General features: G+C 38.8%; 3 protein-coding genes and 1 pseudogene across 3 annotated transcripts; 2 read left to right on the top strand and 2 right to left on the bottom strand.

Moving 5' to 3' along the window:
- Nucleotides 1-429: 429 nt before the first annotated feature.
- LOC106549225 (lysozyme C, milk isozyme) lies at nucleotides 430-2,450 on the top strand. Its single transcript, XM_014066814.2, has 3 exons — nucleotides 430-630; nucleotides 1,381-1,542; nucleotides 2,348-2,450. Exons 1-3 carry the CDS (start codon nucleotides 495-497, stop codon nucleotides 2,428-2,430), a joined length of 381 nt encoding a protein of 126 aa, XP_013922289.2. The 5' UTR covers nucleotides 430-494; the 3' UTR covers nucleotides 2,431-2,450.
- A 5,508-nt stretch (nucleotides 2,451-7,958) lies between these two features.
- On the bottom strand, nucleotides 7,959-8,718 carry LOC148048313 (olfactory receptor 13H1-like; annotated as a pseudogene).
- A 5,463-nt stretch (nucleotides 8,719-14,181) lies between these two features.
- On the top strand, nucleotides 14,182-23,247 carry LOC148048312 (lysozyme C, milk isozyme-like). Its single transcript, XM_087710692.1, has 4 exons — nucleotides 14,182-14,317; nucleotides 17,299-17,460; nucleotides 20,702-20,780; nucleotides 23,181-23,247. Exons 1-4 carry the CDS (start codon nucleotides 14,182-14,184, stop codon nucleotides 23,245-23,247), a joined length of 444 nt encoding a protein of 147 aa, XP_087566818.1.
- Nucleotides 23,248-24,419: 1,172 nt separating this feature from the next.
- Nucleotides 24,420-25,676, bottom strand: LOC148048311 (olfactory receptor 13H1-like). Its single transcript, XM_087707907.1, has one exon. The coding sequence runs from the start codon at nucleotides 25,584-25,586 to the stop codon at nucleotides 24,642-24,644; it is 945 nt and encodes a 314-aa protein (XP_087564033.1). The 5' UTR covers nucleotides 25,587-25,676; the 3' UTR covers nucleotides 24,420-24,641.
- Between the last annotated feature and the right edge of the window lie 293 nt (nucleotides 25,677-25,969).

Genomic DNA, 25,969 nt, shown 5'->3' with positions numbered 1-25,969 from the left:
CTCATCCAACAAAAGAAAAATGCACTGAAACCAGAGTTGCAATTGAAACAAACAAAAAAACCAACTGAAACCAGAAATAAGCATTGAGTCCCATAGAGAGGCATGTCAATGGGTGGAGATCTGAAAACGTTAGAAGCCACCACACAATGAATGTCTTGTTCCTTTTTTCATGTGCAAGACCAAAAAAATGGTTGGGGCTTCATTCAGATTCCCTTGACCCAGGATCACTCAGAGTGTTAAAAATGCTTTTCTCACCCGTTTTAGTTGTTTCTGACTTCTTATAAAATTAAAAATGACAGTGAATTTTTCTTTCTTTCCCTTTGGCTTTTGCCCTTTCCACTCTCTGCTGATCAGTGCATAAATACTTCAGGTTTCAGAATTATTGTTGCTACATACTTTGTTTACAATGTCTCCAAGGGTGCCAATTTCTGGGACTATAAAATCCCACAGCTCTCCTGGAGAATTCAAACATCATCTTCCAAAGAGCCACAGCAATGAAGGCATTAGTGCTCGCCCTCCTCTTCTTCCTCGTTGTAGCCAGTGAAGCCAAACGATTATCCCAATGTGAACTGGCTTCACTTCTGAAACAACAGGGCATGGCTGGATTTGCGGGTGTCAGCTTGGAAAACTGTGAGTTTACTCTCTTTTTTTCTCCAATTAGGAAAATCCAGGTTTGCAAGAGGGATGCAAAATGGGCCAATTCCTTTCCAGAAAAAGTTCACCCAATGAACTTTGGTTCAAAATATCCTTTCTTCCCATCCCAAATGATTGGGGAGCTGTCACACTTCACCCTGCATTAACACCCTAATTTGAATGAGGGGGAATGATCACCTATTGTTGCCTTTTTGGGAGAACAGCAGAACTGGGGTTTGCTTTAATTATTTCAGTCTCTGTTGTCTTTTAACAATAACTGGTTTTGTTAATATTTTATTTATTCGGTTAAGAATAGGGGGTTATCCATCCTAGGATAAATATACTCTCAAAGGTAAGATCCTTTAGATCCCCCCAAATCATATCAATTCTGGAAATGGTTGAATAAGCCATCCCAGAAAGTTTTCTACGGGTGCAGCAATGTTCCATACAGAATGGAAAAGTATCTCCTCCCTGGAAGGCCTAGATAAAAAAGAGAGAAAAAGGAAAGGGGGCTTTATATGCCATTAACAACCCCAGGAATATCTTGGAGACAGCAATCAGGCTGATTCCAAATTCTCCTGAAGATTTCCAAATTGTATTGAACTTCTTAGCTCCTTCCTTGATTGGGGAAAGAATGGGAAGATAGTTAAATATTCTGTTTTAAATGTTCTGTGTGAGAAACAAGGACAGCCTTTTCATTTACATCACAGTCCTTTTGTAACCCTTTCCCTATTTGCTTTCTTCTAGGGGTCTGTATGGTTGCTCATGAGAGCAGTTTTGACACCCAAGCTATGAACCGGAAAAACAAAAATCGGAGTGTCGACTATGGGATATTCCAGATAAACAGCCACTATTGGTGCAATGATAACCGGGGCCATTCACATAATACGTGTAACAAGCCTTGCAGTGGTAAGCTACATAGTGTAGAAGAGAGATAATCTTGATAAAGGAATGCAAGACCTATTGAAAGAACTATTAAGTTGAAGAGACAGTAATGACAACTCAGTCCTGGGAAAGGAGGAAGCTCCAAAAGAGAAAGAAAAAAACAATAACACCTTGATCCTGTTGGGTGTATAAGGTGGGAAAGCGAAGATTTGGCAAGCTTTCTGTTATTATTGCGACAATGAAGTAGTATAGACTTCCTTCTTGTAGTGTTTGTTTCTGGATCTAATCTATTACCAGGGTCTGATACCTATTTCATTAAAAAAGCAAAAAAGTGAAATGTCCCAAATAATTCAATTGTAAATTTTGTGGGGAAATTCTACTCCTTCTTCTCCTTCGTTGGCCTCTGTAATTGTCCAATTGCATCCATCATGAATTCATATTGAATCATCCTGTCTCTCAAAATTGTTTCCAGTTCCTATCTGGATCATGTGTGATAATACCTAGCCACCATGTTTTTTGTTGACCTGTTATTCTTCCTCAATCTGGTCCCCTACTTAGTATCCCATTTCTCAGCTTCTCACAAGTTGTCTACCTCCCCCCCCCCGCAAAGACATATCTGACTTTCTGCCTCTACACCACCTACCCCAGTGTGGTCTGAGTTTTAATGAGCACCAGGCCCATATTTGGCCAGGTCCCAGTGTCCCACATGGCTCAATATTCTCACAATCTCTCTTACTTGTGCTTTTCTGCTCTATATAATAATTTTATGAAATATTTGGAAATAACTTTGAAACATCTGAAGTAATATACTAATTGCTTCTCCCATCAGATTTCTTAAATGATGACATCATAGATGATATTGCTTGTGCTAAGAGAGTTGTGAGTGATCCCAAAGGGATGACGGCCTGGTGAGTCAATTTCTCATTAACATCTTTCTGTTTGTAGTATTCAGTAACAACTGAATTAAAATTAATTGCCTTTCTTTAGACAATTGCACAACTTTAACATTGGTGTACAATATATTTTCTTGATATGGCAATTGTATTTGTATTGCTATACGTCAGAGGTGGGTTGCTAATTTTTTTACTACCGGTTCAGGAGCGCTCCCGCATGTGCAGAAGCTTCCAGGCGGGTGGATGGAGCCTCATGACCTCAAGACTGGACTACTGCAATGCGCTCTACATGGGGCAGCCCTTGAAGAGCATTCGGAGACTTCAACTTGTCCAGAATGCAGCCGCGCGAGCGATTGTGGGTGTACCTCGATACACCCACGTTACACCTATCCTCCGCGAGCTGCACTGGCTTCCAATCGGTCTCCGGATACGCTTCAAGGTGCTAGTTATTACTTATAAAGCCCTTCATGGTATTGGACCTGGGTACTTGAGAGACCGCCTGCTGCCAATTACCTCCCAAAGACCCATTAGATCGCACAGGGTCGGCCTCCTCTGGGTTCCATCCACCAGCCAATGCCATCTGGCTACAACCCGGGGGAGGGCCTTCTCTGTTGCAGCTCCGGCCCTTTGGAACGAACTCCGCGCGGAGATTCGGACCTTCAACTCTCTCCTGGCTTTCCGAAAAGCCGTTAAGACCTGGCTGTGTCGGCAGGCCTGGGGTTGATGAGCTCCCTTCCCCTCTCAACAGGTGTGGTTGTTGGTCATTTTAAACGTCTATTTTGTATTTGCATGTTCCCCTTCCCGTTGGAGTTGTTCGCCGCCCTGAGTCCCTTTTAGGGAATAGGGTGGTATACAAATAAAATAAAACTTCAAACTTCAAACTTCAACTCCTGCTGCTGTTACTACAGGTTCGCCCGATCCAGGCCAAACCGGCAGCAACCCACATCTGCTATACGTGCATTCTGGTTGTTTAGAATATGGGTTTAGAAGCTTATTGAATTTGGGTTTAACAGTCTTTTAAATCCCAGTTTAAAAGTAGATTAAAAGTGGATTGGCACACAGCTAAGAAGGGGGAAGGTTGATGCCTATTATAGCTGGATAATTTCTTCCCAGCAATTTGACATTTGTTATCTAGTTTTGTTCTTTTCTGCTATTTATAGATCCTTTTAAGCACATATTCACCGTCAGGATTTAGCACTCAATTGGGACAGGCAGGAAAAGAATTTGGCAAACGGCCTTTTAAACACCAGGATTCTGATCTCACAACTGAGCCCCCTCAGAGATTTGAGAACTGGATCTGTAAAGAATCTAATATTGAGACAAGCAGGGAGAAATAGTTTGTGAAGCTTCCAGGAATAGGATGAATAGGAAAAGGGACTGCAGCAGCAGATCATTAAATGGAGAACTTTTAAGCACTCAGCATTTAAAAGCAAACCATGAAGAAGTTGTATCGCCAACAATTAGAGTGGTCAACAATTAGAGTTACTCTAATTGTTTTTATTTATTTTTTTATTTTTCAAAACAAACACAACACATAAAATCTCCTTCCTTACATACTGTAGAAAGTGTATCCGTTGGTTACAAAAGGCTTTCGTGCATCTCTTCCACAGTGATCAACCATAATTCATATTGACTCAAGTATTTTAACTGAAATATTTATACATGTTATCTTTATATCTCCATTTATATTTGACTATAATTATTTAAACGTCCTTTATCATAAAATAAACCGAAATTTAATGCATAACCACATACTGGCATTTCATTTAATATTACTAAAATCCTCCAATAACACTAAATTCTTATGTCCTGTTCTAGCTAAACATCCATAATATTCAATAACAGACTTTTCTAATCCTCCTTTCCAAATCGCTGTTGGGAATTTTCATCTAGTTTCCTTATATTATATTCATATATATGTATGTAGGTTGTCATCATTATCCCTCCTTTATTTGACTATATCCTGTATCATAACATTTTACCCCTAATAATCAAAGCTTAACTGTATCTAACTTAATTCTTTTTTATTAACTTTTATATATAATCCAAAAGGATTTCTAATCTTCCTTTCATGCATACCATTTAATATTCATATCCAATTATTACCTATCATAACACTACACATTGTATACATTATTATCATTATCAATTATTTATTTAATTATATCTATTATTACTAAGTTTCACTAAGTTTAACTAGTTTTAAGTTATATTCTTCCATCTATCAACCTGTATCTTTCTAATAACAAAACAATCTCATATCTTCTGCCATTTGTGGTATCAATCCTCTAGTCATCTTCTTGATCAGCTTTGTATGGACTTCTCTTAGTCCTTGCTTATAAGATCGCTCATATAATCTTGATGCCCTCTTTCTGTGTTTTTATTCAGTTTGTCTTTGATTGTCAGCAGTGTTTTCAAAACTTTTGCTGGTGGAATTTCTTTCTTTAAGTCCATAGGTTCTTTAATTTTATCTTCTTCTATATCTTGACCCTTGAAGTAGATTTCCTCTCCGTTTAATTTCTCTTTCTGTATTCCATTCTTTCCATTTTCAGGAACAAACCAATTACCATAGATATCAGCAGGTTTAGTCTCTTTATATTCATTTTCCACTTCTGTGTTTTGAGTTTCAATCACCCCGTTTTGCATTTGACGAACATTTTCAATTTTTTCATCATATTTTCTTGTTATGTGCTCTACGTATTCCAGTTGTTTCTCTTCCTTATTTAATAATTTCTTTAGTTCTGAAAGTATATCTTGCAAAGTCAAGACCTCTATTTTTCCTTGGGATTGTGTCATTCTGACAAACACAGCAACCCTATCTTAAAAGATCAACAATATTGAAGCATAGATTCACAAAGAACACTTTTTTTCTCCTCTCTGGTCAAATTTCAAAGAGACATCTGTGCTTTCTTATCAGTGTGTAGCCAAAACAAAGCCTTGAGGCGCCAAGTCAAAGCAATCCGTGAAAGAAAAGGGAAAAAAATGTTCCGTTTTGAATACTCAAACTCCAAGTACCTCCCAGCTTCTGGAGCGGAGAGTTTCTTTTTGTAAATACTCACAGCAATAAAGAGGAAAGCTTTAGTCTGTAAATTACAGAGATTCACAAAGAGAAGATAGAAGAAAACTTAATCCATCCATTTCAAAAGGCTTGCATAGATTCAATGCATGTAAATAACATTTAAAAAGTAAGATAACCACTGTCCAAAACCATTCCAAATTCAATTCTGCCACTTGGTTCTTCTATTCTGCAATTTAAATTGGTTTTTGAGTTTTTATAGGCAGACTCTTTTTTAAAACAATAAAAATTCCTCATCAGCTAAAAACACTTTCTCTTTCCATATCCTTCCGTTTTGGGCCGCCCCAACTTTGTCAGCCTGTGGCTGGATTTTTTGTCACTGGGTTTAAGAACTTCTCTTGCTTCTCTCAAGGATTTTGCGATATCCCCGAGATCCGCAAGATGTATTCTTCCTGTTCACCGTCTCTTCGGGACGGTTTAGGTCTGTTTGGACCACCCAGTGGCAAAAGTATTGATTGTGGTCTCAGAGCATTGAGACCATACAACCATCTCATCGTGACATTGGCTCCTCCCTCTAGAGTTACTCTAATTGTTGAGTAAAGTTACTGTACTATGTGTCCTTCTGGGACACGCTAAGGTTTTGGGCAGACTTTTGTGAGCCTCTTGTGTTCATCAAATACCTTGGACTTTAAGTCTCTTCAGCCTTGGCTAACATGGACTCTGGGAAGTTAATGTTGGATTCCAAGTATCCACTGGGCATCAGGAGCATGTAGACTTTATTATGAGAAATAAAAAATCAGGATTATTTTAGCTAAAACAATTGTTTTGATTTTAACCTCGGGAAAGGAGAGTCATTGAAAAACTACTTTACCCTGAAACTTCATGAATCTCTTGAATCTGTTCAGGAACAGTTATATCATCAAAGAAACAATCATGTGTGTGATGGAGAAAGAAAAGCAATATTCTTATTCTTACTCCTAGGGAAGGCTGGAAAAAGAACTGTAGAGGAAGAGATCTGTCAAAATGGACTCAGGACTGCAACCTCTGAGACTAATGATCCTGCATTTCTCTTCCTCCTCCTGGGATGAAAACGATGCTATTTCTTATATAACCAACATTTAACAACTTGATTCTATCCTTGTATCCCACATGTTGGGATAAATTGATTTCTTTGCATACAAATGATGATTTTTAAAAGGTTTCTAGGTGAGGAAGACGGAACGAGTCTGCTTTTTCAAATCTTCAAAACCTGCATCAATAAAATGTATATTGTGTATTATTCCTTTTCCTGTTTCATGCTTTCTTTAAATTTTCTTTCATCCATCATGACTCCTGCATAATTGAACAGGCTACAATCATTCCTCTTTTGTGCCTCATTTGTGCCTCATTCCTCATTTGTGCAACCACAAATGTTATAGGTTGAAAGATTAACTTCACCTGACAGAAATCCTGAAGCACCTCTTCATACAATACTTGTAAACTTACTTGAAATTGTTATCTATTTATTTGTATCCCGCCCTTATTATTTTTACAAATAACTCAAGACAGCACACATATCCAATCATTCTTCTGGCACAGCAGATCTATACAACCACAAATGTTATAGGTTCAACGATTAACTTGATGCATCTCTTTATATAATACTTGTAAACCTACTTGAAATTGTTCTTTATTTATTTGTATCCCATCCTTATTATTTTTTACAAATAACTCAAGACAGCACACATATCCAATGCATCTTCCTCCTCCTATTTTCCTGCAACAACCTTGTGAGGTAGATAGGACTGAGAGAGAATGACTGACCCAAACCCACCCAGCTGGCTTTCATGGCTATGACAGGACTTGAATTTACAGTCCCCTGCCTTCTAGCCTGGTGCCTTAACCACGAGACCAAACTGGCTTTTCATGAAAATGTCAGGCTCGAAATCAAAAATGACACATGATAATTATTGCCAGCGAGTTCTTTATTGTTTCACACCTACAGACAAAATATTTCCAATTTAAAAATGCTACTATCTACTTCTGCAACCTAGTTTGTAAACTATTAAGAATGAGTTGTCGTCACCAATTTTTCTCTCACACAAAATATCTGGACTGAATCGCCTCTTATTCCTATGAAATACAGTCCCTTCCTCTTGGCAATCCACCTCATCATTACTTTCCAGCACTGGTATTTTGCATTAGAAAATTGAGGATCAGCTTATTAATGAATGGCTAAACTGTGAGCATCTATTATCTGTGGGATAACAAGTAGATTTCTAAAAGTATTACTGTATATATTTGAGGAGAAGCCTATCCACCAATAAGCTGAAACAATAGTATATTTAGGGGTGCATTTTGGCAGCTAAAATTCTCAGCTTATTTGTGAATATATTCCCCAACCTGATATTCTCCAAAAGCATTGTGAGTTCTAGTTCTTGGAGTCCTAACACATTCCCCCTTAAAATTCAATATTGCTTATGCCCTCACGGGTTTACTAGGAGCAGTAATGCTGGTTATTAAATTCCTTATTAAAAGGTTAGTAGAGATTATCAGCAATAGAAACCTACATGGGACATGGTGAGCATGCATCTACATGCTAGAGCGTGGGTAGAGCTGATATGTCGTATAACCAGGCCTATGCGGACGTATGTCACAACTATGAAGCCACAGGGAGGGAATAGCACAAAGAAGCTGGAGATATGCATAAAGAGCTTACTGACTGTGTTGGAACAAGCCAGTTTCAGTAAAGATTGCAGCTCACATCCAAAATGGTTGATGGTGTGATGGCCACAGAAGTCAGTGGGCTGCAAGAGCACGTTGACCAATGTCATCATGAAGGCAAGGGCCACTGACATGGCTACTAGATAAAAGCATAATTTCCAACTCATGATCTGCATGTAGTATAACGGCTGGCATATAGCTGCCAAGCGATCATATGCCATGACTGCCAAAATGATGCACTCTGCTACAACCAGAAACAAGCCTATGCACATTTGCACCAAACATCTGGAGAAAGAAATTGTGGGCCTGTAGATGAAGCAGTTCACTAAAACCTCAGATAGTGCATTGTTGGTAAGAATAAAGTCTACCGTGGAAAGGACACAAAGGAAGAAATACATGGGGCGTATGAAGCCGGGAGTCAGCAATGATCAACATGACGATGAGTCCATTGCCAAGAAAGCTAATGAGATACACCATCAAGAGGGACCAAAAGAGAATAATCTGAGCTCTGGGATATTCTGAAAATCCGATCAGGATGAATTTGGTCACCAGTGATTCATTTGAAGTTCCTATTCTATTTTCTCCCATTCCTGCAGAAAAGAATGAATGCTGTGATTACTGAGTACATTCAATGGAGATGCAATACTTTCACTTTAAGGGTTTAGATTGCCATTTTCAGTATAGAAAAATAAAAATGCAATAAAAACTGATTTAAAACTGCTTTGTGCATCATGCTTAGATAGAATTTGTTTTAACCATGATTTATTGAATACAATTGTTGGATTCCCACATGGGTAGGTTCACACACTGCATTAAGGAATATGTTGTTTGAAAACTGCAATGAGAGCATAAACTGCTAAGCCAAAACTCAATAAACTACCCTCTGTCTCATAGCTAGGTATGCAGACCCAACCCCAGATAGAAGACGAAGAAATCCTTTTCGAAAAGTAATGAAAGCAGCAAACTGGCAGCTTCATCAGCATCCCTAATTTACCAGTAAGGAAGTAGAAACTGAACAAAAATGTCCTGAGTCAACTCATTAGAAGCAATGAGTTCATGTTTAGATAATTCACAAAGCAAAGTAGAATGAATGCTGATCTCAAGAACACTATCCTTTCTTTTTTGGATTTGACAAAGCCCCCCCCCCCCCAAAAAAAAAAAAAAAGGAATGGCACGCAGGGTACCTTGTAACCAAGTACAATTTGTTGCAGGGCATAATGTTGTTACTAAACCTGGGGTATCTCCATTAAGATATCAACCTTAGCTTTCTTTTTCTTTGCTTTATTATGTTATAAGCAGGGCACTGATAGTTTAATGATAATACTTTGGAATTATTGTTAGTTAAAGGATGATCAGAATTTCACTTAATGGCACAATTCATTCTTTGGGAGGTTGGAAAGATTGCAGGACAATTATATTACTATTCAGAATAAAAAATAGGCTGATGCTTTTATTAGGAAAAACTAACGATACACTAGATAGTCCATTCTCAAACTATCCAGGTCACATTTTTTGTGCTGTATTAAAATCCAAAGCAGATGTTATAAATCAAATGCTTGGCCTCCTTCTCTTGGACTTGCTAGCAACAAGTCCAACCTTATCAGAAAGATAAGCATTAGAACAACCAGACCACAACACAATTCATTTCAGTCACAGTTCCATTCTCATTCCTTTTATTTTTGCATCAGTCTTCTTTTTAATTAAAATTTTCTGTTCTTTCTTATCTTTTTGAATTAGCCTTTGTTCAGATGGATAATTTAAAGGTCATTCACCCTATTTTTGTCTCATCATTTAATGGCAAACATAAGGCATAGTCCTGCTATGCCTGTAGATGCGCACAGAAATACAGACACTCAAACACTCCCCCACTACCCAAAGATACGATGGAGTTTGACATCTGCTTGTTGTGCTCACTTCATAACAACTACATATGATTGACACCAGGCAAAGCTCCTTCTGAAGAAATGACTTCAAAGTCTCCTGTCTGGATCAAGGCCTCCACGATTTATTTTGTATCTATTTTACAAATACAAACAGAGAACAACTTACCAAAATTGAATTATCTTCTTTATTTGTCTTTTTATCTCTGAGGTTTTGCTTACCCAGTGTTCTTCCAGTAATAAATGGTCAAATGTTTTTTTTTTAATGTCTTCCAAAGTAATTGTGAAAAGCAAAGTGGGGAAAAATGATGCTGTTTGATTTCAAAGAAACTGGGGATTTGATGAAGTTTAGATCCAGATTTGTGGTCTGAAGTTTTCTAGCATCATACAGTCATACTATCTTTGCATCATGTATTTTTGCTAAGCTTACAGAGACAGAGAGGAGATGGGCTATATGGGAGAAGGAAGCTTTCACGGTCAGATGGGCTTTGAGGACATGGCGACATTTCTTAGAACACTTCAACCGCTTCAACTTTACCCTCAAATACATTCCGGGAGAGGGGGACTTTATGGCTGATGCTTTGTCTAGGCTTCCCCAGTACAACAGTTCTAGGCTAAGCATTGTTCACCCAGTCATCCCAGCAAAAAGTCTAGCTGCCCCGGTGGTTACTAGAAGCCAAGGCACAGCAAATTTAGAGGTCATCACAGACCTAATGTAAAAACTCAAGGCGGGCCTTGAGTCCGATGACTGGTTCAAGAAACATTCAAACGAATGCACCATGAAAGATGGACTGGCTTGGGTAGGAGCTAAATTGTATGTTCATACTAACCGAAACCTGTTGTTCTTCAACGGGCCCATGATTCAAGAATGGCGGGCCAATATGGATTTGTGAAGACTTTACATTTGATTAAGTGGCAATTTTGGTGGCCTTCATTGAAAAAGGACATTGAGTCTTACATAGCCAGTTGTCCCATTTGTGCAGCCACAAAATGACCACCAGGGAAACCCCAGGGTGTTGCCCGCCCTGAGGCCTCATGAAAGGAGATATCAATGGACTTCATTGTCGAGTTGCCCGAGAGTCAAGAAAACACTGTGATTTGGGTTATCACCGACCTGTTTTCCAAAGAAGTTTATTTTGTCCCCTGTTCCAAAATCCTATCAGCTAAATCATTGGCTAAGTTGTTTATTTCATATGTATATCGATTACATGGAGTGCCTACATGCATAATTTCAGATAGGGGGGTCCAATTCACCTCCCTCTTTTAGAAGGAGTTTCTGAAGTTGATTGGCTCCGCCCAGGGGCTAAGTTCCACCCACCATCCCCAGACAAATGGCACTTGTGAATGGACTAATTCTGTTTTGGAACAGTACCTCCGGTGTTTTATCAATTATCAAGATAATTGGGCTGAACTGTTACCACATGCTGAGGTGGCATACCAGCTTGATCCCTTTTACAGTTGTGTTTTGACAGGATTTTGTACTGATTCCTGAGTTACCCCAAGAGAAACCACAAATTTTGTCCCTCTTTGAGTGGAGTGATCAACTTCACCAATTTTGCCCCCATGACTTGCAAGGCATTGGAGGCTGCTCACCAGGTGCACAAGAAACAGGCTGAAAAAAGAGGGTGAAGCCAAAAGAATACAAAGTGGAGGACCGAGTGTTTTTGTCCAACAAGTTTCTGCAAACCACCCCAAAATTGAAAAAACTGGGGCCGAAGTATGTCGCTCCATTTCCTATAGTGAAAATTATGAATCCTGTTTCCTTACGATTGGAGCTACCTAAGAACCTTAGTTGGATTTATTCTGTGTTCCATGTGAACCTGTTGAAACCTGAGCACACTTCTTCCTTTCGTCCGCCTCAACCTGCTCCCCCTGCTCCTCTTCTTATTGAGGGAGAACAGCACTTTGAAGTTAAAGACATCTTGGACTCCAGGAAATATAGGAGTCAAATTCAGTATCTGGTGTCCTGGAAGCATTTTCCCTCCTCCCATACTGAATGGGTTGATAAATCTCATGTTAGGGCTCCTAGACTTTTGCAGAAGTTCTACGCTAAGTACCCTGCTAAGCCTTGATAATTTTTTTCATGTGCATAGTTTTTCCTGCAGGGATGACTTTCTCTTCCTAAAGGAGGGCCGGATATCAGCCTCTGCTTCGCTTCTTGCTTTAGGCTGCTATGGAAACGGGGAGGGGAAGAATGGTACTTGGGCTAGGAAGTATTGAGACAGGAGTGATAATAAAAAAGGGAGTTTAGTTCTCACCATCTACTGTGCATGCGGATGGCCGATGTTTGGAGTTGGTCAAGGCCAACCGTCCTGCATACCAACCTGATGATGTTTCTTGAAGGTGTACTCACATGACACCTAAGGGATTTGCAGATTGGGCAATGGGATGGGGGTTATTGGGGGAAGGGGCTGGGCAAATGTTTGATATGTATGATTTCACACGTTTCTGCCTCAGCAGAAGCTTTACTTAGCTGCTATTTTTTCATAAACAGTAAAAGTACTCTTAATTCTAAAAAATTGAATTAAGTGTTTTCTTTCTTAGTTGCTTAAAGAGGCTGGCTTGACAATATGTCACAACTATGAAACCAAAGGGAAGGATTAAGAGAAAGAGGCTGAAAACATTCATCAAGACCTCACTGATATGTGAATTGTAACAACCCAATGTGACAAAATGGTTGATAATGCAATAGCCACAGAAGTCAGTGGGCTACAAAAGCCTATTGACCAAGGTAAACATGAAATCAACGGTCACAGATGTGGCTACCAGTGAAGTGCATAAACTCCAACTCATGACCTGTATGTAGTGTAAGGGTTAGCATATAACTGCAAAGTCATCATGTGCCATGACTGCAAGGAGAACACACTCTGTTGAAACAAACAGCAGACGAAGATACATTTAAAATGCTATCTGCTCTGAGAGCAGTAAAGATATTTTTGGATACAACTTGGGCTTTCATTTATTCTATATCCTTAGTATCGTCACAGTAAGGGTTTTTTTCTCAGCAATGTCAGCATGACTGCAAAACAAACTTCAATCCAATCCAGTTCAAGATAAAAATGAATTAATGGACCAATATTGTGTTTCAGAAAGCTTTTAATAAAGCATCCTGTTAAGAATTGCCAAATCCTAGGACTCCACCCAGAAATGGCATTCTGATCCAGGTGAGCATGTCTCTGCTCTGTTAGACAAATGGCAGCTTTGGTTGCTGGAAGCCATTTCAATCCTGGACTGGAAAAAGAGCAACATGGACTTACCCTCTAAGTTCCTTAGATGGCTGTGTCTAGTTGGGGGAGGGTGTGTGTGGTAGATTCAGTGGATTTCTCTCTGGTAAACTAAACTGAAGGAGAAGGGTCCCATCTTGCCTCACCAACCTTTGTTCTCAAAGTGCTTTTAATAAAGCATCCAGTTAAGAAATGCCAAATCCTTGAAGGTGTGAATTCATTACACACCCATGTGAGGTATTCCTATCTGAACAGAAAGGACAAAATTAGAGCCTCACTCCCACCTTTCTCTCCCTTTGTCCCTCTCCCACTTTCTGTGCCTTCAAGGAGGGTAAATATGGCAAGAAAAGAAAGAAATTAAATATAGTTTTCTCAGTTTTTCAGTGTTTTTTTTCCTTCAAACTTCACCTGACAAAAGAAATATACACTGAAACCACAGTTACAATTGAAACAAACAAACAGAAAAGTCAAATAAGCAATGCCCCCCCCCACGAGAGGAATGTCTATGGGCTTGGACTGAGAAAAATAAAGATGTCGGAAGCCACCACACAATGAAAACCCAGTCCCTTTTTCATGTGCATTGAGTGCAAGACACATAAAATGATTGGGGCTTCAATCACACAGTTGCAATGCTTACTTTTACAATTTTGGTACTCCTTATGCAGACTCCCTTGACCCAGGATCTTTCATGTTACAAAAATGCTTCTTCCCCATTTTGGTTGTGTTTGATTTTTCAATTGAAATGACATTTAAAATTGTGTTTTTCTTTCCCTTTGGCTTTTGCCCTTTCCACTCTCTGCTGACCAGTGAATAATTACCTCAGGTTTCAGAATTATTGTTGCTACATACTTTGTTTACAATGTCTCCAGATGTGCCAATTTCTGGGACTATAAAATCCCATAGCTGTCCTGGAGAAGTCAGACATCGTCCTCCAAGGAGCCGCAGCAATGAAGGCATTAGTGCTCACCCTCCTCTTACTCCTTATTGCAGCCAGTGAAGCCGAACGATATTCCAGATGTGAACTGGCTTCACTTCTGAAACGAAAGGGCATGGATGGATATCGCAATATCAGCTTGGAAGACTGTGAGTTTACTCTCTTTTTTCTCCACCTTAGAAATATTCAGGTTTGTTCTCTAAGAGGTTCTACCATTTCTAACTGTAAATTTTTATAGTAAACCGCTGTCAAGCCATCTGTGCCTGGCACTTTCCCTAGCTTTAGTTGCTTAATTACCTGCAAGATTTCCCCTGAAGTTATTGGTTGGTTCAACTTTTGCCTGTACTCTTCTCTAACTAGGGGTAATTTCTCTTTATCTAAGTATTTGTCTATATCTAAACCCTTAATTTTGTCCCCTTTATACAATTCTGTAAAAAATTCCCGAAATGCCTTTTGAATCTCCTCCTGTTGAAACACCTCCTTCCCTCTATAAATCAATTTGGTTACATTTCGAGTTTTCCTTTTTTTCCTAATCTGATAAGCTAACCATCTGCCCGGTTTATTTGCGTTACAAAAAGTGTTGTGTTTTGCATATAATAAACTAGTGGCTAGCTGGTCAGAGATCAACATATCAAATTGGGATTTTAATATGGTAATTGCTTCCTTAACCTTTGTATCGCCTGGATTCAATGTTAACTCCAACTCTTTCCCTTTAATTTCCTCTTCCAATTCTTTTTGTTTTAGCCCTTGTTTATGTCTATGTATTTTGTTTATATTCATCAGTACTCCTCTCATATACGCTTTGCTTGCATCCCATACAAATTCCATTGGTGTCCCCTTATTCATATTCAGAACAGATTCAGATAACAATTTTTTACAATCGTTAATGTACTTTTCATATCTGAATAAGTTTTCATTCAGTCTCCAAGACCTTCTTGCCTGCACTATCCTTCCCAATTCCATCCAAACTGGGTTATGAGCCGAAAGGGCCTTCGCCGCAATCTTTGTCTTCTTCACCCTAGAAAGTAAATCATTAGTGATTAGTATAAAATCAATCCTTGAAAAGGATTGATGTCTATCGGAAAAGAAGGTGAAATCATATTCCTCTGCGTTTCTTTCTCGCCAAATATCTCTCAATTCAAAGTCGTCCATCATGTCAAAAAAAGGTTTGGGTAGCTTAGCTCGCGTTTTAGTATTTGGGCGAGAGGTCTTCTTATCTCTTTTAGTGTCAATCACGCCATTCCAGTCACCCAATAGTATACAAGACTTATAGTCCCACTGTACTAATTTAGCATGAAGATTTCTATAGAATCCGTCTTGCTGTTGATTAGGAGCATAAATTCCCCAAAGTAATGTCTTTTTCCCTTCTAAGATTAGGTCTAGCACAATATATCTTCAAAAGGGATTTGCTTCAATTAGTTCAGCCTTAATGTCTTTTCTTAAGTATACAACTATACCATTTTTCTTTTCCATAGCAGAGGTCACAAAATGTTGACCAAGTTTGGGGTTAAACAAATATTTTTGATCAGTTGATTTGATATGAGTTTCTTGCAGACAAATTATATCATTCTTGAACTGTTTAAGATAGTGAAATATTTTCTTTCTCTTCTGTGGAGAGTTCAGTCCATTGACATTCCATGTCAAAATCTTAGTTGTCATCTTTGGTTGCCTGAAGCTTTTTTTAGAGCCTCCTGCATGGTCTGTTTAACCTTTGGCCTAGCTCCTCCCATGGCTTCTGAGCTTGTTGCTGTGACTCCTTGATCAATGGCCGGTGATTGTTGAGGTTGTTGCATTGTAGCTTGCATCCAGCCCACTCAGTGATTAAAAAGCTCTGTTCTATCTTCTTAGAATGAGAAAATGCCCTTTCTTCCCATCACAACTGAGGAGATTTTATGTTTCATCCTGCACTCTAGAATCGAAAATGACTGGACAGGGAAGCCTTTCCTTTTTAAACCTGCATTCACATTCTGACTTTAATGAGGGTGGTTGATCTCCAGTTTGTCACCAGTTTGGGGCAAGAGCAGAAGTGGGATTTGCTTAGAACACTGTATTGCCTATTAACAATAACTGGCTTAACTAATATAGACAGATAGGCAGCTACAAGCATCCTCTCAAATGTTAAGTTCCTTCGGATTCCCCTGTTGAAAGAAATGTCCATCTGGGTTCAGTTTCAAGTGGGGAAAAAGACACTGGAAACATGGAAGCTGCTTGGAAAGATAGTTTAATGGTGCACAGGATCACATGACTTGAGATGCTGGGGGGAAAGGTGATCACATGCTTTCAAATTTTGGGTGAAGAGGGAGAGAGCGAGAGAAGGTACTTGCTGAGTTTTTTATACTCTGTTTGGCCCCCCTCTCCGTTTCCTGTTCCTGTGTAAGAAATGTATTATGATTGGTTGTCAGACTCCCATGGGGGCCATACAGGGGCAACTCTCTAGGCTGTGTTTTGAGTCCAGGTTTGGTTGAGTTCTCAGATGCCATGTCATGAGTTGGGTAAAGGGCTAATACTATCATGCCTTAATCCCATCACCGTGGATCTGAAAGGGGAGATCTTTGTTATGTAAATAGTCTGGCCCAGGCTTTCTTTTTAATGGCCCATTAACAAAGGGGGGGGGCATTAAAAGTGAGTCTGTTTCCTGCCTAAAGACATGTTTCCGCATTTCTTATCCAGGGAAATATATTTTGCCTTTTCAATATTTCCCAGGATATTTCATTTTTCTAGGAGATGGTTGGGTGCTAACTTCCTACACCCCCAAATCATTTCAATTCCAGATATGGTTAAAGGAGCCATCCCAGAAGATTTTCCAAAGGTACAGAGTGCAAAAGATCCACAATCCAGAAGTATCTCCTCCCAGGAAGGCCTAGATAAAAAAGAGAGAAAAAGGAGAGAGAGGGGCTTTATATCCCATTAACAACTCCAGGAATATCTTGGAGACAGCAATCAAGCTTATTCCAAATTCTCCTGAAGGTTTCCAAAATGTATTGAATTTCTTGGCTTCTTCCTTGATTGGGGAAAGAATGGGAAGATAGTTAAATATTCTGTTTTAAATGTTCCGTGTGAGAAACCAGGACAGCTTTTTCATTTACAGCACAGTCCTTTTGTAGGCCTTTTCTCATTTGCTTTCTTCCAGGGATCTGTATGGTTGCTCATGAGAGCAACTTTGACACCCAAGCTGTGGGTAGGATAAACAGGAATGGCAGTCGTGACTATGGGATTTTCCAAATAAACAGCCGCTATTGGTGCAACCATAACCGGGGCCGTACATCTACTGGCTGCAATAAGATTTGTAGTGGTAAGTTATGCAGAGTAGAAGAGATATAATCTTGATAAATGAATGCAAGAGCTGTGAGGAGAACTATTAAGAGAAAATTGACGAGAAAGGAATGACATCTCAGTCCTGGGAAAGAAGGAAGGATCTGAAAGAGATTGAAAATGACCCCACTTTCATCCTGTTTGTGAGTGAGGTGGGAGAGAGAAACTTTTAAAATTCTATTCTTATTATTGTGGTCTACGACAATGAAGTAGTATAGATTCCCAAAATCCTTTTTTTTTTGAGAAATTTTTTTATTGTTTTAGTTAAACAAAAAAAAATTATAGGAAAAAAAACCATCTTTCGTTACATCTTGTTGAAAGCATATCGATTGGTTACTAATATATTCTGTGCGTTTCTTCCACAGTCCTTACATATACTTCATTCAAATCATGTTGTACATTTTAAGTCAAGAAAAGTTATGTATTTTACTATCCCTGTACCCTAATTCTCATTTGGTTACCATTGTTTAAACATGTTTTTATCTAGAATCATTTATATTAGAAGACACAACCACCTACTGGCTTTCATTTGCAATTTCGATAGATCTCCAATACCATTGCACCTTTATGACATGTTCTAAAATTAATTTGGTTAAGTAAGATATCTAAGCATCCCTACCCCCCGTAACACACCTGTATGTATCATTAAATATTGTCCATTAACATTTCATTGTTATTATTGTAGTTAACTAAAGGTTATTTACTGATTACCTCACCTCACCTCTCCTCTCCAGGCCCACACAATGTTATAACTTTATAACCGTCTTTAAACAATGATTTATTAATAAGATTTATAGGACTTTTCCCTCAATCCCAAATTAGTTAATTACACGCTAAGAAAATAAACATTAGACATTTAAGACAATCTAAGAAATATTAATATTTCTACTTGACATTCACCCAGAATGTACATTAGCATTTCTATGGCCTGGTTATTTATCCTAACTAGGGTTATTATTTCTCTATTACTATCATAGTAAATTTATGTTAATGGATAAACATTCAGTGGTAATTTAAAACAGTCTATAAGGTACTAAAATCTCTACTTAATAATCATCAAAAATTAACTAGCTTTTTTCCAACAATTGGCATTATTAATCAGTATCTTTCCAGTAACAAAATGGCCTTTCACCTCTCGCCAGTTGTGTCAATTCTATATCCAGAACCTTTCCAGGGTTTAAGACTTGTCTCCGCACATTGAAGCTTAAACGATCTCTCATGTGGTTTTGTTGCCCTTGAGTTGTTATTAATGTAAGCTTAACTTTGGTTGTCAGGTTTGTTTCTGAATAGATTTGTCTTATTAACTCCATCTTTTTCGCTTTTTCTTTTTCTCCTACATCTTGGAGTTTGGGGTGGAACACCAAATTATCAAAGTCACTTTTCCAGCTTCCCTTCTTTCCACTTTCACTCATGTTTACTCCATTTATAAGTTCACCTGAGTTCTTATCTTTGTTTTCTGTATTTTCATTCACTTCTTTAATTTCTGGGGCTATAACCCCATCATCTTTTTTGTAATATCCTATAGTCTGTCCCATTTCTTGTCAAATTTCTCAAGTCCTTCTGAGATGTTTTGAAGTCCAGCCAAAATGTTTTGAATTAACAAGTTTATTTCATCTGAGTATTGTTCCATTTTTTAGAGTAAGGAAAAATATAGAGAAAGAGCAAGAAGAAGAATTTGGTACTATCTGCCACTCTAGCCTGCCACAGATTTTGAAGAATATATCTATTTTTATTTTAGACAAATGTTCTTTTATGGTTTTCAAAGAAGAAGGGTTCTAAAGTTTTTCTTTCCTTTTCCACTTTTTGTCAAAATATTTTCCTCACACCATTATTTGTGACCTTGGGTCAGGTTTTAAAGAGACGTTCCAAACCCTTTTTTGCACAGTCAGTATAGTCAGATAAGAGTGAACAAAAGAAACATTGCTACAACAGCAAAGGAAAAAAAGCTTCAGACTTGGGCTTCCAAGTGGCAGATTCGATTCTTTTAAAACCTCTTTCCTTAAGTATCTTTAATATAATATTGTAACAAGTAGAAGAAGAAATTTATTAAAGTAAAAAGAGTTTTAATTTAAGCCAAAAAAGTTAAAGTAGTAAAGGGAAATAGGGGGAAAAATCCCTTCACCTCAAGCGGAAAAAACGGAAGCGTTGCAATCATTCAATCCACAAAAGATTACAAGCAAGAGCAAAAAACTTTCTAAGGCAGTCCAATAGGGATTAAATACACCACTTTGTTCTTGCTTAATGGACTAATTAATCTTAAGAAAAAAGTTTCTGAGGGCAATCTTCTAAAAGAAAAGAAAAAAACCTCACCAGGTAGAAACACTTTCATTTCTCTCTTCCTGGAGCTGTCTCCAACTATGTCAGCTGGGGGGGGCTGCCTGTTTGCCACTGGTTGGAAGCACTTCCCTTGGGTCGATCAGGGACTTTGCGATGTCCCTGTGACCAGCAAGGTCTTGTCTTCCCAGTCACCATCTCTTTGGGACGGTTTAGGTCCTGCCGGACCGTCCAGGGGCAAAAGTGTCATTGGCAGATTCGGACAGTCAAATCCTCACAATGTATCGTTGCTACATTGGCTGCTCCCCCTCTAGATTCCCACAATCCTTCTACTGTTCGCTTCCTGACCTGATCTACTATCAAGGGTTGACATTTATTTCATTAGAAAAGCAAAAAGGTGAAATGTCCCAAATAACTCAATTGAAAATTTTGTAGGGACATTCTAATCCTCCTTCTTTATTGGTCTCTGTAATTGTCCAATTGCACCCATCACTTCATGAAGATTCGTGTTTAATCATCCTGCCACACAAAATTGTTTCTAGTTCCTACTTGGGTCATAATTTGTAATAATATCTAGACATATTGTTTTTTGTTGACCTGTTATCCTTCCTCAATCTGGTCCTCCACTTAGTATCCCATTTTTAAGCTTCTCACAAGTTGTCTACCTTCCCCTGCAAAGATATATCTGACTTTGTGCCTCTACATCACCCAATCCAGTGTGGTCTGAGTTTTAATGAGCACCAGACTCATATTTGATGAGGTCCTAGTGTCTCACATGGCTCAATATCCTCAGAATTTCTCCTACTTTTTTTAGTGTCCCACATGGCTCAATATCCTCAGAATTTCTCCTACTTTTTTTTGCTTTGTATAATAATTTTATGCAAATGTTTGAAAATAACTTTGAAATATATGGGATGGGACATATTTTTATTTGCTTCTCCCATCAGATTTCTTAAATGATGATATCACAGATGATATTGCTTGTGTTAAGAGAGTTGTGCGTGATGCCAATGGGATGAATGTCTGGTGAGTCAATCTCTCATTAAAATCTTTCTACTTGTGGCATTCAGTAGCAAATCAACTGTTGCTCATGAAGGATAATTATCTTTCTTTAGACTATTGTACAACTTTAACATTGGTGGAGAAAAATACTTTCAGAATACGACACACTGTATTTTTATTGCTTTTATTCAATTCTGGTTGCTTTAGAATAGGGGTTTAACAGCCTTTTGAATTTGGGTTTAATGGTCTTTTAAATCATGATTTGAAAGTAGATTAAAAGTAGATTAAAGGTGGCTAATTGGCACACAGATTAGCCGGGTGAATGTTGAGGCCTATTTTTATAGGCTGGAAAATTTCTTCCCAGTAATTTGACATCCATTATCCAGTTTTTGCTTGCTGACTATTTATACATCTTTTAAAACGCAGGTTCACCATTGAGGTTTAGCACCGAGCTGGGACAGACAGGAAAAGAATTTGCAAATGGCCCTTTAAACACCAGGATTCTGATCCCAAGAATAGCAATAGCAGACTTAGACTTATATACCACTTCATAGTGCTTTACAGCCCTCTCTAAGTGGTTTATAGAGTCAGCAAATTGCCCCCAACAATCTGGGTCCTCATTTTACCTTTCTCAGAAGGATGGAAGGCTGAGTCAACCTTGAGCCGGTGTGACTTGAACTGCCAAACTGCAGGTTGCTGGCAGTCAGCAGAAGTAGCCTGCAGTACTGCATTCTAACCACTGCATCACCACAGCTCACCACCTTGGAATAAGCTCCAAGGGATCCGAAGTCGATTTTTGAACAGCACAGTAGTAAGAGAACCAGGGAGAGATAGTTTGTGAAGCCTCCAATTATACGATGGGCAGGAAAGGGGCTACAGCAGCAGATCATTCGATAGGAAACTCTTAAAGCCAACAATCAGCATTTAAAAGCAATTCATAAAGACAGTGTGTGATCAACAATTAGAGTTATCTAAAAGTTACACGGCTGTGTGCCCTTCTGAGACACTCTAAGGTTTTGGGCAGGATTTTGTGAGCCTCTGGTCACCACATACCCTGTTCCCCTGAAAAGAAGACCTCCCCAGAGAATAAGCCCAATTGAGTTTTTGAGTACATGCACTAAAATAAGTCATCCCAAAAAATGAGCCCTCCTCAAAAATATTTAAATGTGTGCGCAGCTGGTCCCCGCCATTTCCTTTGGTTGGTTGATACGCAAACAACACGAGGTGAGGTGGCGAGGCCAGAGGGGAGGAAAGGGAGGGGGAACATACCACATGCAACCCACTTGCCCTTACCTAACAGCTGCTCCTGCAACTGTAGCCACCACACTTCTTTTGTCATGCTAATGGCCACCGCAGAAAGAGTGGCAGGCCTAGCAACACACAACACAGTATCAGCCATGAGGTGACCATGCTCACCACCTCATGCAACTCAAAAATAATAAGACCTCTCTGGAAATAAGTCCAAATGCTTCTTTTGAGTGTCAAAAGAAAATAAGACCTTGTCTTATTTTCTTTTGATACTCAAAATAAGCATTTGGACTTATTTTATAAGACCCTGTCTTATTTTCAGGATAACACTAGGTTTTAAGTCTCTATAGCCCTGGTGGGTTAGGCAAAATATTTTTAAAAGAAGGATAAAGTTTACTCCTCAGTTATTTTTACTAGGTATATGTACTGACTTTACAGTGGTAGAGACTAACTTGATTCTGCACCTAATAACGGCAGCAAGACTTTTGGTGGCGCAATACTGGAAGAAGGAAGACTTGCCTACAATCCAAGAATGGACATTGAAAGTCACAAACTTAGCCGAGATGGCTAAAATATCAGCATATCTTAAAGATCACTCAAATGAGAGATATAAACGAGACTGGGAAAAATGGATTGACTATATACAAAATAAATACGGGACCAAGAAATTCCAGTTAGCCTATGCTTAAGATCAGAAATGATTTAAACTGTTTAAAGTTAGTTCAGTAAGAAGAAGCTAAGGTCAATGTAGAATGTCATTAATTTCTTTATTTCTTTTTTCTCAATAGATTTTAGACTGTGTTAGTTAAAAATCCATACCGTGTACGGGTTCTGGGAAGTCGGGGGGGGGGGGAAGGATGAGGGGGGTTGGGGGGGTGGAGGGAGGGAGGGGCATACAAAAAAAATTGTACTTCAATGTTTTAATGATTGACGAATGATGAAATATTTGTGTTTTTTAAAAGAAATAAAACCTTTTTCAAAGTCTCTATAGCCCAAACGGGCAAGATTATGTGGGAGTCCAAACTATCTATTGGGTATCAGTAGCATATAGGCTTTAGGACTTTCAATGAAAAACTAGCTCCCTTGAAACTTCCTGAATCTCTTGAAGTACTCATCAAAGAAAGTATCATGCGTGTGATGTAGAAAGGAAAGCAATATTCTTATTGTTACTCCTAGGTATGGCTGGAGAGAAAACTGCCATGGAAGAGATCTGTCAAGATGGACTCGGGGCTGCAACCTCTGAAACTGAACTTCCTTCAATTTCTCTTTCTCCTCCTCGGAGGAAAACGGTGCTATTTCTTATAAAACCAACATTTAACAATTTGGTTCTATCCTTGTATTCCACAGGTTGGAATGCATGGATTTCTTTGCATACAAATAATGACTTTGAGAAGGTTTCTGGGTGAGGAAGAGGGAACGAGTCTGCTTTTTCAAATCTTCAAAACCTGCTTCAATGAAAAGTGTATTGTGCATTATGCCTTTCCCCGTTTCATTCTTTCTTTAAATTTTCTTTCATCCTTCATGATTCCTGCAAAATTGAACAGGCTACAATCATTCCTCTGGCACAGCAGATCTATACAACCACAAATGTTATAGGTTGAACGATTAACTTCACCTGACAGAGATCCTGATGCATCTCTTCATATAATACTTGTAAACCTACTTGAAATTGTTCTTTATTTCTTTGTATCTTATCCTTATTATTTTTACAAATAACTCAAGACAGCACACATATCCAATGCATCTTCCTCCTCCTATTTTCCTGCAACAACCCTGTGAGGTAGATAGGACTGAGGGAGAATGACTGACCCAAACCCACCCTGGCTATGACAGGACTTGAACTCACAGTCTCCTGCCTTCTAGCCTGGTGCCTTAATTGTGAGACCAAACTGGCTATTCATGAAAATGTCAGGCTCGAAATCAAGCAAGCGAGTTCTTTATTGTTTCACACCTGCAGACAAAACCTTCAAAACCTGCTTCAATACATTGTATATTGTGCATTATGCCTTTACCTGTTTCATGCTTTATTTATTTTCTTTCATCCTTCACGATTCTTTATAGTTTCACACCAGCAGACAAAATCTTTCCGATTAAAAATGCTACTGTCAACTTCTACAACTTACCGTAGTCTGCAAAATATTAGGGAGCGGCTGTCTTCACCCATTTTTCTCTCATACAAAATATCTGGATTGAATTACCTCTTATTCCTATGAAATACGGCCCCTCCCTCTTTGAAATCAACCTCCTTATTTTCCAGCACAGGTGTTTTGCTTAGAAAATCAAAGATCAATTTATTAATGGATGGCTTATCTGTGAGATCATATGGGATAACAAATCTTTTTCAAAAAGTATTGCTATATACAATAAGCTAAAACAATAGTATATTTAGGGGTGTATTTTGGCACCTATAATTCTCAGCTTATTTGTGAATATATTCCCCAGCCTGATATTCTCCAAAAGCATTGTGAGTTATAATTCTTGGAGTCCTAACACATTCCCCCTTAACATTCAGTATTGCTTATGCCCTCATGGGTTTACTAGGAGCAGTAATGCTGGTTATTAAATTCCTTTTTAAAAGGTTAGTAGAAATGGTCAGCAGTAGAAACCTACATGGGGCATGGTGAGCATACATGTACATCATACCTGGATTTTTCTTTGAACCAGCTTCCAAAATGCCCCCTTGACATCCTTGTTTCTCAGGCTGTAGATCAGAGGATTGAGCATGGGAGTCAGAGCCCCGTATGCTAAGGATATGACCTTGTCATTTTCAGAAATGGATTTCCCTTCAGGTCTCAAGTACATGATCATGATTGTTCCATAAAAAACACTGACCACAGCAAGGTGAGAACTACAAGTGGAGAAGGCTTTTCTGCGTCCCTGGGTAGAGCTGATACGTCGTATAGCCAGGCCTATGCGGACGTATGTCACAACTATGAAGCCACAGGGAGGGAATAGCAGAAAGAAGCTGAAGATATGCATAAAGAGCTCACTGACTGTGTTGGAACAAGCCAGTTTCAGTAAAGATTGCAGCTCACATCCAAAATGGTTGATGGTGTGATGGCCACAGAAGTCAGTGGGCTGCACGAGTACGGCGGTCAATGTTGACATGAAGGCAAGGGCCACTGACATGGCTACTAGATAAAAGCATAATTTCCAACTCATGATCTGCGTGTAGTATAACGGCTGGCATATAGCTGCCAAGCGATCGTATGCCATGACTGCCAAAATGATGCACTCTGCTACAACCAGAAATAAGCCTATGTACATTTGGACTAAACATCTGGAGAAAGAAATTGTGGGCCTGTAGATGAAGCAGTTCACTAAAACCTCAGGAAGTGCATTGTTGATAATAATAAAGTCTACCGTGGAAAGGACACAAATGAAGAAATACATGGGGGTATGAAGCCGGGAGTCAGCAATGATCAACATGATGATGAGTCCATTGCCAAGAAAGCTAATGAGATAGACCATCAAGAGGAAGCAAAAGAGAATAATCTGAGCTCTGGGATATTCTGAAAATCCGATCAGGATGAATTTGGTCACCAGTGATTCATTTGAAGTTCCTATTCTATTTTCTCCCATTCCTGCAGAAAAGAATGAATGGTGTGATTACTGAGTACATTCAAGAGAGATGCAATACTTTCACTTTAAGGGTTTAGATTGCGATTTTCGGTATAGAAAAAATAAAAATGCAATAAAAACTGATTGAAAACTGCTTTGTGCATCATGCTTAGATAGAATTTGTTTTAACCATGATTTATTGAATACAATTGTTGGATTCCCACATGGGTAGGTTCACAGACTGCATTAAGGAATATGTTGTCTGCAAACTGCAATGAGAGCATAAACTGCTAAGCCAAAACTCAATAAGCTACCCTCTGTCTCATAGCTAGGTATTCAGATCCAACCCCAGGTAGAAGGTGAAGAAATCCTTTTCCAAAAGTAATGAAAGCAGCAAACTGGCA

This window comes from Thamnophis sirtalis, unplaced genomic scaffold (genome assembly GCF_051295495.1).
Source record: "Thamnophis sirtalis isolate CommonGarterSnake01/CBP01778 unplaced genomic scaffold, rThaSir2_p1.2 scaffold_3, whole genome shotgun sequence".
Lineage (NCBI taxonomy): Eukaryota > Metazoa > Chordata > Lepidosauria > Squamata > Natricidae > Thamnophis > Thamnophis sirtalis.
Note: the sequence above shows the minus strand (reverse complement) of the source record. Positions and strands in the feature narration are given on the sequence as shown.